This window comes from Zerene cesonia, chromosome 16 (genome assembly GCF_012273895.1).
Source record: "Zerene cesonia ecotype Mississippi chromosome 16, Zerene_cesonia_1.1, whole genome shotgun sequence".
NCBI classification, from domain to species: domain Eukaryota; kingdom Metazoa; phylum Arthropoda; class Insecta; order Lepidoptera; family Pieridae; genus Zerene; species Zerene cesonia.
This window is the reverse complement of record NC_052117.1, coordinates 1,308,640-1,321,961: the sequence shown is the minus strand read 5'-3', so window position 1 is coordinate 1,321,961 and position 13,322 is coordinate 1,308,640. Positions and strand designations below refer to the sequence as shown.

The window sequence follows — 13,322 nt, the reverse complement described above, 5'->3', positions numbered from 1 at the left end:
TTATTAGTATGTAATTCGTACTTAAATATTATTTCCAAAAAACACAATTTATAAAAAAAACAAAAAAAAAAGAAAATACCGAGCAAGGCTCGGTCATCCAGGTACTATCGATAAGACCGCCACTTGTTTATATTGTAATTTTACTAAGTTTTTGTAGTTTTTGTTAAGAGCAACAAAGAATAAAATGTGCTGATATTATCAATTGGTTCTAATTACATACGTTGTACACCTTGTGCATTTTAAGACAATATTTGTTATATTTCTAACTTGTAAAATTTTCACAGCAACTCTGGTCATATATAGAAAGACAGTCTACTATAGAGGTATTCATTCCCAAATGGATAGTCGTGTTATGTCAAATACAGCTTTAAACCTAACGATTAACAGTTATCGAATTTATGGTCATCATAATCCTTACCTGTACATACTCATGATCCATCCAGGGGTGCAATATCCACATTGGGAGCCATTATACTTCGCAAGGGTCCGCTGTATGGGGTGGTACCTTTGCCGGTTTCCTATCCCCTCCACTGTGATGATCTCCCAGTCTTGACACGATAATATCGTTGTTAAGCACTGAAATATGTACACTACAGTCTTTAGAAATATTTCATTTAATTTTGATTTTTTGAAAGTAAATTATTATTGGTGTTATAATATTTTTTATAAGAATACATAAGTTAAAGGCATTATGTTTAGGTTTTTAAATGTTTAAAAGTTTTTAATTGTATTGTTTTATTGTTTGTGTAATATTGTGGAGCCAAAGAAACGTTCTTTCTTTCTTTCTTTCTATCTTAATGTAAGTTTTAATATTCATTATATCAAATGAGATGTTCTGTAGCCACATAAAACCGAAAGAATATAAGAAATTCTATTCAAGGCAAGATTATGGGTGGCTAATTGGTATGTCGTCATCCCAATACGGCGAAAGACGTAGATTTTAATATTGTTCATATTTATCAAAAAAGCCGTTTACTTATTAGCTAACAATTATTATTAACCACAATGGTAAGATAAAAAAACAACTCATATCCATTTAGAAATTAAAAACTTTTTAACAGATTTTTGACGCGACTTATTCATTACTTTATTAACCCGACGTTTCGAACACTTTACAGCGAGCGTGGTCAGGGGGAGACTCGCGTAAAATCAAACACAAGAAAATGCTATAACTCATATCCAGTAAAACATCAATTTACAACCCAAAACAAATAAACGCTGTGCTCCAATACCACAGCACCAGTAAAACGTAGAACGTCGTACAAACCAACTGAAACTTACAGAATCAATAGAATAGGTGGTCCTCCGGCCATCTGCATCAGGAATCGTCACAGCTACGATGCATACTCCGCATCCGCCCTCCTTGCACATGTATTTTGTGCCGCGGAGGTTTAAGCGGATTCGAAGAAAGTCGTTGAGGGTTTCATCGGAGTCTACCTCGGAACCGGCTGAGAAGTTTTAACGAATTAATATGAGAGATCTCTTTTAGGGTTTTAGTCTTAAGCGACCTAACTGTGGAATTCGATTATACGATAACTTGTTAATTGGGTATGGACACAATTTAAAGGAAGAAATAAATCACACTTATACTATAAATATGAAAGTTTTTTTGCTTGGAAGTTTGTCCGTCAATCACGCTGATGTTACTGAACATATTTTGATGAAATTTGGTATACAGACAGCGTATGAGCTGACTTGGGTGATAGGTGTAGATAATCCCGATTAAATGCTCCCTTGCGATAAAGTAGGAATCTTGATATACGGGAGGAGCCGGGAAGAACGTCTAGTATGATTTAATAAAAGCTGAAGAGTTTGTTTAAATGTTCTAATCTCAGAAACTACTGGCCCGGTTTCAGAAGTTCTTTCACCGTTGTATATACATGATCGTTGCTTGTAAGAAAAAGTGAAGTACCGTGTCCCCTGCTGGGGTATGGGGCAGATGATATACGTCTGTTTCATTGATCAATTTTCTTTATGGACAAGTCGGTGATCAGCCTTCTGTGTCCTGCAAGACCGAGACATTTTTTTTTTACGTCCCCACCGGGAATCGAACCCAGGACCCCTCGGTTCTAAGCTCACACGTTAACCACTGTACCAAGGAGGCGGTTATCTTGCATCGGTTGCTGCTTGCTAGAGGGCATAGATTATATAATATACAACGGACGAAACCGGGGCAAACCGCTACTAGAATCTATAATTTTTATTTGCATAGTGATACCTATACTTAAAAATGTTTTATTATAAATTGTTATGTTGGTATAAACGTCATAACTTTTAGAATTAATATTCAAATAAGATATTCTTTTTTATGAATTTATTGGTTTGTACAACAACTTTTATTTTTTTTTTTTATTATCTAATAGCATATTTCGTATATCAAAATAAGAACATCAATCACCCTATTTTTATGTCATTTAAAACTTTTTTTATTAAAAAGATAAGCTTTTACATACCTGAATAAGGCTCCCCATTCACACTGAAAGTGATTCGATCCATCGTCCAATCAACAGGCGAAATGACTGACACTAAATCAAAATGCACACCACGCTGGTAATGATGACTGAATATAGTTGCAGATAATGTTAAAATTTTGGCGGTAAAAAAACTTGCTAAATTATGCTAGAGCTGGCTATACTATGCTATAGCTGGTAGCTCGAATGATGGTAAGAGATCTACACCGTCCATGAAAATTTGCAGGGGTAGGGCCTATGCAAAAGTGTTGCCAGATTTAAAAGGGCAAGTGTAAGGCATATGAGAAGAAAAATACTTAACTACTAACTAATTTACGGTAAAATTGTAATTGATACATTTCTTTATTAATGATTTATTGTACGATAGTAAAAAGTGAATAGTAAATAATAAAGTGTATAAAAGTAAATAGAAAGTAAGTAAATAATAAAAATAAAAAATAGCAGTCACTAATATTTCCTACAAAAGGCAGTCTTATTGCTAAACAACGAACTCTGCAAAGCCAACCTGGTAGAAATAAAAATATAAGAAGTGAAAAAGTAATTAAACTGTAGGCATAAGAATATAAAAAAACCCACATGAAGAAATAAAATACAGACATTGTACATAAATACGAAAAAACAATTCACAAAATGTCGATATATATAACTGTAGCACGAAAGTGAAGAAACACACCTTCGTGATATGTATCCGTGATTAATTAGTGTAGTCAATCATTATTTCTTGCTGCCTAATAACACGTCAGGTCTGTACTATATAAGTAATTATTAAATCATGAAGCAATATTTCCGGGATATACGTTCACCCCTCTCGTATAAGACAAATTAGCGGGTATTATTTGTTCATTGTATTTTTAAATTGCTTACAGTAATTCGACGATGTAGGCACCTTTTTTATCCTATAATTGTTAAAAACACGCTTATCTCCACGCCTTTGAACATAATTTTCCTAGAAAGATGATGAATATGCGAACGGGCGCTTATGATTTCACGGCTCTTGATGCGTATAATTTTCAGTTGTGGTAACTTTCTGCACGAATGGATAAATAATTCATAGTGCAACACAAGGTTGGTTGCAATTTTTCAATACCTTTTCTGAAACGCGTGAAAAAATTAATAGGTTTGCAATTATAAACAAACCAGCTGCGCGCCGCGGTTTCACCCGTTTTTGTATCGAGGTCCGAATATCGTATTAAAAAGTTGCCTATATGTTATTCCACTTGTTCAGCTGTCTACGTATCAAATTTCATTGCAATCGGTTCAGTAGATTTTGCGTGAAAGAGTAACAAACGCACACACATCCCTACAAAATTTCTCATTTATGATATTAGTAGGATTAAAGTTAATATCGTTAAATTGAATTATATCCTGTTTTTAGACCACATATGTCTTAACAGATTGTGTGTGTAAAATGGAGTTGGTTTAATCCACTGCCGATGCTCCTGCTAGGCCTTTGACAATATGATATGTATATGTATAATATGTTATATGTGTATTATATAGAACAATATATTCAAGGAACTCATTGTAGTATAAATTTCTCTTAACTACGGTACACATTCTTTGTTTTTAAAACCTTTCGACGGCATATGTGATCGCGGTGTTATTCCGTTTACTAAAATACTGAAACCAAAAAACTGTCTTGCTTACATTTTACCATCCTATACCATACAATCTAGATTCTAGATTAGATGCATTGTAGCCTAAATTTACCCAATATGGTGTCACAGATGTTCACTTGCATGGAAATTTTATAGAAATTTCAACTCAATTTTGTTAAATATTTTCATTGTTGAGGTATTTTCTATCTTTGATTAGGTAAGCTAAGATTTAATGATAGTATCGAAAGGTTATTTACCACCAATATTATTTAGGTTACGCCCGTATAAAACATCATAAATTTTTCTTTACAATTCGCAGTAGTCATATCTTGCTCTCAACTGATATTTTAATATATTTGTCAGTACTTGGCGAAAACTAAATATATCTCGAGACCTCATCCGACTATCAGTGATCTTCCTGATTCAGCCACACACAAGTCGTATTTAATGTAAGCTGTGTATCCAGTATAGAAAAAAGCAATGAAACATAACCCCTTGATAAAACATTGAACAATTATACCGTGCTTCATCCATTGCTGATAATATGATAGAAGCTGTGATATTTGTTTTGTAATGCTTCAATGTACGACGATTATAATATATAACTCAGTAATGATATGAGTTAGCATCATCCGCTCTATTTATCTAATCGTCCAGAGCCCATTCATGTTCTGTGCGGTTTCAGCATTATGAATATTAGCAATAATTACACGGACGAAAATATAGAATCTAAAAGTGATGTGTTTTATATTCTGTGGTCATCCGGTATTTCTGTGTCTGTGCTGTGTTGGATAGTGCAATGTGCTTTCTTTCTGTTTGTACAGAAGTGCAGGAAATTCGACGAAATTGTTCTGTACCAAATGTCAATTGCAAGATTGTTGAATACATCATTCGAATATTTAATCATATATTATAAACCGAAGCAATTAATATCACATGGTGCTGTTTATGTGATTTACACGCATTCAGATTTCGTTCTCTTAATTCTGATGCTGATTTTCTCTAAGCATTTGTTTGACAAGATTATTATTGTATTCTCCAGTGCCAAGAAGAATTTAGTTTTAACGTCATTAGCGACTTGGACTTTACCGCTCCCGTTCGCTTTTCTCTGGCCAATTTTATACAATTTAAGCACGAAGTGTTTTCAAATATACTTCAGTATTTACGTTCATGTGAAATTTTTCATACTTCTTATAAACATATGCATATTCATTGCTCTGTTTCGAACTGTACTAAGTCAACGGTTCAAAATAAATAGAAATTTGAGGAATATTGTGAAAACGGCTGCTGTATCTTTCATTTTAATATCAATAACCAGTTTGCAAGTGTTGGTGACTGATTTGATATCGTTTTATTACAATGAAATTAAAAGCGACGTATTAGTTTTAAGTTTTTGCGTTGTTAACTCTTATCAAGTAGTTGTAGTTACGATTATTTTTCTGACGATTGTCCGCCGAAAAAAAAACAAAGAATCATACTATCGCTCCTCGCTTATGAAGATGAGGAAAGTAACTCTCAGGTCTTCAATCTCCTGACAATTGACTAATAGTAATAATATATGATGGTGTACTCGTTAGGTTATAACAAAGAGGTTCATAGTATAACAAAGAGGTCTTACAGAGTATATTAATATATGCATTATTTTTTAATGAAATAATGCAAGAGCTTTTGCAAGATCCAATCATATAATTTTAAGGAACTGCAAAATTATTGAAGTAAAGAGATTAAATTAATATTTACTACTTCTACGTCTTGGAGGATTTCATTAATAATGTTTTAAATTACCTTATTAGTGCAATCTCCTTTTCTTTAACAATATTTGCAAAAAAAAAAATTAAAGAACTGTCAAAATTTAAACTTATAAAGAAGTATGATGAGAAATTAAGGACGGACGGAAGGATTCATCTAAAATTAATGACAAAAATTTTAAAAAGTATTAACTACGCATTATACTAACGTCAGTGAAGTATCGCCAGTAACAGCTGTTGTTATTTATTGAGAGACAGCCCTGTACGTCGATAACCAAGAACATAATAATTTGGCATGGTTTTTGAATGAGAAACGTATATAAGATAGGGCTGCCAACTAGTTTTAACAAATGATGACCTGTAGCCATACTGAAAAATGTATATTTTATGTCACTCACATGTTTGGAATGTAATACAGTTCATTTTAATTCTTATGTTAACACTTGCGGCTATTTAAGAACATAATACATTTGAGAAAACAAATGAAAGTTTAGTACTGGTACTGAATTAAAAAAATCGGTGAATTCATAAAAGAATTGGCAACCCTGTATGAGATAGCAATCTCCGCCATTAGAGATGACTCTTTCAAGGGTCATTAACCCTAGAGATCGATAGGAATAAAATGTTTCATTCTAAATTGAGATATTATGTTTTTGTATAAACATATACGTAGATACTGTATAATAAAATGCAGTCTATTTTAAGTATCATTTTACTTAACCCCATGTTTTAAAACCAAAGACTAGTTTTAAAACATAAGTACTATGTAGCATTAAATATTATAAAGATGCCTTTATCAACAAACTGGCTTTCGCCCGCGGTTAGGCGCGCGTGAAATCCGGATTTAATTTAATAGATGTTTTTATACGTATAAATCTTCCCCTTAAATTACTCTATCTATTATAAAAAATAAATCATCAAAATCTATTGTGCAGTTTTAAGGATCTGTGCCTACATAGAAATAGACGCGGGAAGCGACTTGCTTTATACTATGTGTGGTGACTTGTAAACGGTTTAAAAAATTATTCTTAGTTTTAAAGTATCATAAATATTTCAACCGTAATCTAATGTGAAAATGCGTGTATTCCTATATTTTAGAACTTTTAAATGCTTTCTGTTATCTGATAAAAAACTTAATATTCTATAGCTATGTGTATCAAATTAATGTATAAAATCCAAACTATGTACAAATACGATTACTAAAAAAGGTAATAATGTAATCGTTATAATGTTATTGTGCTAAAGAAAAATGTTTATTGTAATTTTTTGTAGAAAAAAGTATTATAATTATTATAGTATATAGTTATTGTTTTAAATGTTATCAATTTAGTTAATACAATATTTTAATAACACTTTTATAGTTATATTTTTTAATAAAAAAATCCTTTTCATCCCAATAAAGCTTCCTTCCTTCTCCTTTACATCCTAGAAAAAATATAGCAAGCATATATAAGAGCATAGATTTCAATACATATTACCATAGTACCTATAGTAATTTTTCATAATTCACATGATAAATATTCAGAGGCAATCAAATCGTCGATTTAATAAATGACGTTGGCTGTAGACAAGGCCAGGGTCGTCTCACGTCTGTAGGAAGCGACCAGCGCCAGTCGCCAACTGAGCATCACACGCTCTGTAGTCTATATTTATTTTCAGAGAAACATTCCAAAATTCGAAACCATTGCGTGTTCGATATTCAAATTTTCAGTGCACAGATATAAAATAACAGTTCATAGACGGTTAAACCACAATGTGATATAATAAAAGAGGTGCGTATTGACTTTCCAATAGTTTATCATCATTTTCATTGTTTATTTAATGTCCCTATGGATGAATTTGTATCGCTTTCCACAAAAAAAATATTTATTTACGTTATCATGTAATTTATCGAACAATAGAATACAATTCGAGATGTTACTTTTTAAAATAAAGATGTGACTTCGTTTGTTTTAATTGTTTAAATTATGAAGTTATAAAAGATGGCTTAAATTAACAATGAGTGTAGTTTACTCAGTCGTGAACAATTGTTATCTATTGTACAATTACGTGGGATGGTACAAATTGAAAATTGAGTTTTGCTCTAAGTTTTTGTCTTATAAATAATGAGTTTTTCATAGTTTTAATGCGTTTTATGTTGAGGTCACATGTTGTTTGTTTTTGTTTATCACGTTATCGCAACATGTATCTCTAAATTAGATTCTTTAAAAGGTGTGTTTGCAAATATTAAGCTTAAGTACAGATAGAACAAATAAGGACTGAAAATAAGACAAATACTAAAATAACAACAATTTTTAATAAAAACTAAACGACCTTCAAATTTTTTGATTTACTTCAAATTGTTGAACCAGACTATGTTAAGATGACACCACAAGTGACACAACTTTAAAAATAATAAAAGAATCATCAAATTGGGTTCACCGAGTCGAAAGTTATGAGTTAATAAAGTCAAAAAAAGGGTAGAGTCATCTTTTTTAAGCCTGTTGAAAAAAAAATACATCTGAATAATAAATCTGATAAAACTGTTATAATTTTGAACGCCATTTATAGGCTGTATACGCATATTAAAGTTCCTTCAGAAGAGCGTTCTTGAACAAATGGGAAGCCTACAACATTGATACAATCGTTATTCGTTTCTATAATTAACGAGATCAAATCATAGTAGCACCTAGCAGTATCATTTATGCCTCAGATAATATAATACTATACTTGAGCTTATACGAAAATGCTACTGATGCACTATTGACGTCACAGACCAAAATATTTTTCAAGGCATGCGCTAGGCCTGGTGCTTGCAATTCCAACGACAAATAGAAGTAAATCTGGAGAAATATATAACAATTATAATTTTAATATTCATACAATTTTTCCTGACAGGGGACGAAAGAAAAAGTGTGTCGGTCTGGCAGGACACAGAAGGTTGATGTATAAAACAGATGTATGTCACCTGCCCGATACCCCACTAGGGGACACGGGACTTTACTTTTTTACTGCAAGGGTTCATGAGTGTTCAGAAAATATATTAGTTATGACAATTAGTAAAATAGTTTTCAACTGGTGAAAGATTTTTCGAAATCGATAGTTTTTGACAATGTTTGAATTTGAGTTTGTGTGTTTAAATATCAGTGTAGATGATGGATAATGTTTTCTTCAGTCCACTGTTGTATGTCTATACTTTGTTTAATCTGCAATATTCTGCATTCAGTTAACTATATCAATATATTATCTATGTTTACGGATTCTAAAAGATTTCTTTTGTTGAGAAGAGAAGTCATTTAACAATTCTAAGTTTTCAGTGCTACATTAATCATTTCTCAAGGCTTAATATAAAAAAATAATGACAATAATGGAGGATCAACACGTCTTTTATTTACCATAATAGTAGTTTAATTGGTCAACCCTAATTCTGTCCGCGCCAACATTGTCTGACCTAATATTATTAAACGTTATTGTTTTATTACTAAGAATTCTGTTATTTTTTTACTGTTTAACCAATTAATTTCCGATCCTTACATGAAAACGTAGCAATCTAATCGTATTAACAGTCGTCATTTCTTTTAACCCTTTCTTGTATAACCCGACTGATTTATATCGCACCAGAACTCAATAAAACGGAATATAAATTATTACCATTTCATTTGGAGACATGTTGTATTAAAATAGCATGCCCTACATTATGACTACGCGTAAGTATTTTTGATATCATTAACATTCGTCCGTGCCCTACATATAATATGAATTACAGAGCTATTCTTTGTAAATGTTAGAATTAAAAACCGTTTCTAGTATACAGTAATACTAATACTAGCTAGATGTATTTTGCGCCTCATATAATATGTTACCTTTGAAACTAATTTTTCGTTAATCACGCTTTTCCCAATTAAAACTAGTTTTAACTAATTAAAAACGTGTTTGAAATAACTAAATGAGGTTAAAAAATAATTGAGGTTTAATTTCAAAACTAATGGAAAGTGATTTATTTCATTAAAACATAGATATAATTGTGCAAAAAAATATCAGAATATTAAAGATAATGCTCTACCCTGCACAAAAACTTAGGATTTTAATTAAAGAATTGATTGGATCATATTTATTTCGAACAGAAATTTCCTATTATGGTATAGTGTTATGTAATCTTTGCTATTATCATATTATTATGTTTAATATTCCAGGTTAAAATGGCGTTGCCTATGCTGCGCCGCTGTTGCGGGTGCTTGTCCTTGGAGAGAGGCTGTCTTATACTTGGAATTATTTCTATTGTAAGTACAATAATGCATAATAATCATGGTGCAATTATCTGGGAAAAATAATGTATTGTTGATGTCCAACGTCCAACGTTCAGCGTTTATTAGAAACAATATGAATTCAATCCAATTATGTCTAAATTATCCAAGTGTGGTTGAATGAATATGAGTTTGAGTTTGAGTTAAATTCAGCACTTCATTGCGTTCCACAAGAAATTGTAGCAGTGCATTTCCTATTTTAATTGAACGTTTTTTAGCGGGAATATCCAAACTGCCCATTGGATAATTCAAGCTTCATGCGACCAATCAAAACTTTCGACAGTACATGAGGAAGTTGCGTTTGGTTCAACACACGCAAACTATTCAAATCTATAAAATTTTATGTCCAATGCGTATTTACATAAGTTTACCACATGCGTTAAAGGTACCTGCGTCTACGATTATTGATAAATTTAATACTACTATAACAATTTTTTATAAAGGCTACTTACCGTTCGCGTGGGATTTGAAAGTCGAAACTATCTTTGTACCATATTTCATCAAATAGGTTTAGGTGTGAAGAAGGGACAAACTGGGATACCTTCGTATTTATAATATGAAGTAGGAATTTGACTTTTACATACATTTCCTAGCATTTGCTAACGCGACTCTGTAGGTTGACTTTATTTATACGCCAATGCAAAAATTCGTATAATTAGATGATATTTTTGTCGTCTTGTTTACGTTTACATGCCAATTGCTGATATATATAGCTATATATATCAGTAATAGATTTAGGTTCTGTAATAAAGACTTTTCTTTTTGATGCCACTGCCTATGTATGTTCCTATCCCAACTAATATTATATAATTGTTGTTTGATATCTGTTCCTATTCTATATTTTTTTTTATGTCATAGCGGGCAACTGGGCTGGTGGTTCGCCTGATGGTAAACGATCACCACCGCCCATTAACATTCGCAGAAGCTCAGACCTCTGAGAATGCGCTGCCCGCTTTTAAGGGAAAAGGGATCTTCCGTCTTTGTTAGTATAGTATATTTGTTATATTGATTTATTGTTTGTAAATGAGTAATTGTATTTAAGTTTACCTAGAACTCTTTATTTTATATAAGGGAAGTTGTAGTTGTAGTTTTTGTCACACAATTTGTTACTGGTGTGTCTCATAATTGGCGTATCTCATATGTAATTAGAATAATTATCTTATTAACAGCTGTAAGGTGCCTTTATGAATAAAATAAAAAAATAAAATAATACGAAAGTAACTTTTTTCTGCCTAAACTACTGAGACGACTTTTTTTAAGTCAGAGCAGTCAACTAAGCTGGTGATTCACATGATGGTAAACAACCACCACCGCCCATGAACATTTGCAGAGGTATTGCCTCTTCGAATGCACTGACAACATTTATGAGATAAGGGATAAGGAAAGGCTTGAAGACTAGAAGGAAGGAATGAACTCGGAAGGATGAGAAAAGAAAGGGGTGTCCGGATTTCCCCCCATTCACCGTACGAAACACAGTAGCATGCTATTATTTCACGCCGATTTAGATGAAATTAGGTACAGGGATACATTGAAACGCAAAAAAAAACGGAAACGAGAACTATACGGGAGAATACCGGGACAATAAATAATTCAACGCGTAATAAATACCAAGCACACATAATTAAATCTTAATTCTGGAGAATATCGCAAAGGGTCCAGTTCATGCATATCCCACATAAGTCACTGCAGTAAAAATAGATACAATTCAAGTTTATTGCTAGCGGTTCGCGCTAACATATTGAAATCTAAATAAAAGCATTATTGCAGCTACGTTTTATGGGTTTCACAATTAATCCAAGAATAGGTCCCATTGTTACTAAAATGCTCTGTAGTTTAACTCGAAATTTCTGTCTTTTGGTGTGATATTAGCGAAGATAGTAAGGTTAGAACGAAATGGGTAAAAATTTATTTACGCTAATCTAAACATGATTATATCATGAGATCAATAAAAAAAATTAACAGGTGATATAAAATTACCCAGGTAAATTTTTTTTTTTAATAAAATAAATAAAATAAGTTTATTTCTCAACCATATGCACACATACAAACAAAACATTGGTCCCGTACTAGATATTAATTTGTTTTACAGGTACCGGTACAGGTATTACAATTTGTTTAAAGTTAAGTTCACTATATGATATGAACCATTGTACCTACCACCATAATGAATATCAGTTCTAGATTTTTCTATTATTAATTTCGACAAGATTAAACTGTTGTCTAAACAGATTTGAACCAATGATTAGTTTACAAAGTGCATTTTTATTTTTATTGTGGAAATTTTAATGTCTGTATTGATTAATTACAATTTTTTTTTAATGAGACTTTAAACTTTTCATTATATATATTTATGCTCTTCCCTACTCCTATCCTCTATTTTAAATTCTCTCAGTGCAACTGGTTGTCTGGAAGAAATCACTATTTAGCGATAAGACCGCCACTTGTGATAATGTTCCCTAGGTTAAGTCTCAATTTGTAATTATTTCAAAACAATAAAGTATAAATAAATAAATAAAATAAACTTGTCGATATTGTTTGTACACCTGCATCGAGCTGACACAACCTTGTAGCATTGCAGTTGTCGGCTCATATAAAATGTCTATCGCCCATGAATAACTCAATATACCTTAACATTTCAGTAAGGTAATATTTCTACTAGGTACTTTACTCTTTATATTTTCGAGTAAATCTTTTATTTTAATACTAATTACTTGCGATCTTTGACTTTACCTGTGGGACATCCCTTCTCTCCTTGTGTTAACAAGAACGTAGAGAAATAGGCGAATTGGTCGAGCCGTTCTCACGATGTTTTCCTTCACCGTTTTAAGCAGTGGTGATGTTATCCACATGTGCAGATAAATTGAAAAATCCATTTATTTCCTGCACGCTCGCCCGGTCTCGAACCACGACTTATCGATTTTGAAGTCCGAGGGTCTCACCACTGAGACACCACTCTAATCTCTGGATGTACTAAATCTATTTTAAAAATTGTTTTACCATTAGAAAGATATGTGTCTTAAGTATTAGTTATTTTGTTTTTTTCGCGAAACACCCGGGCAGAGCCGGGACGAGGTACTGATATTATAAAACATTTATTGTTAATTTGAAAGTAAAGAATCCAAATAATTTTAATAAAGCACATAAGTACATATACTTAGTCTTGCCATAAATATTGTAATAAAGAAAAAAGAAAATTGTTAACTGCAAATAACATTTATTACT

At 32.0% G+C, this 13,322-nt stretch overlaps 2 protein-coding genes across 3 annotated transcripts in view; one reads left to right on the top strand and one right to left on the bottom strand.

Annotated features, from left to right (window-relative positions):
• Nucleotides 1-2,534, bottom strand: part of LOC119832842 (abscisic-aldehyde oxidase-like) — a 12,366-nt gene extending 9,832 nt beyond the window's left edge. For both annotated transcript variants that reach the window (XM_038356632.1, XM_038356631.1), the window contains exons 1-3: nucleotides 2,454-2,534; nucleotides 1,282-1,448; nucleotides 419-576 (exon numbers count right to left, since the gene is read on the bottom strand). In XM_038356632.1, the coding sequence (XP_038212560.1) occupies nucleotides 419-576; nucleotides 1,282-1,448; nucleotides 2,454-2,496 (368 nt within the window). In that variant the 5' untranslated portion in view covers nucleotides 2,497-2,534. The remainder of the gene's footprint in view (nucleotides 1-418; nucleotides 577-1,281; nucleotides 1,449-2,453) is intronic.
• Nucleotides 2,535-7,413: 4,879 nt separating this feature from the next.
• The window catches only part of LOC119833112, a 9,437-nt gene continuing 3,528 nt past the window's right edge, over nucleotides 7,414-13,322 (top strand). The window contains exons 1-2 of the mRNA XM_038356998.1: nucleotides 7,414-7,589; nucleotides 9,990-10,076. Of these exons, the coding sequence (XP_038212926.1) occupies nucleotides 9,996-10,076 (81 nt within the window). The 5' untranslated portion in view covers nucleotides 7,414-7,589; nucleotides 9,990-9,995. The remainder of the gene's footprint in view (nucleotides 7,590-9,989; nucleotides 10,077-13,322) is intronic.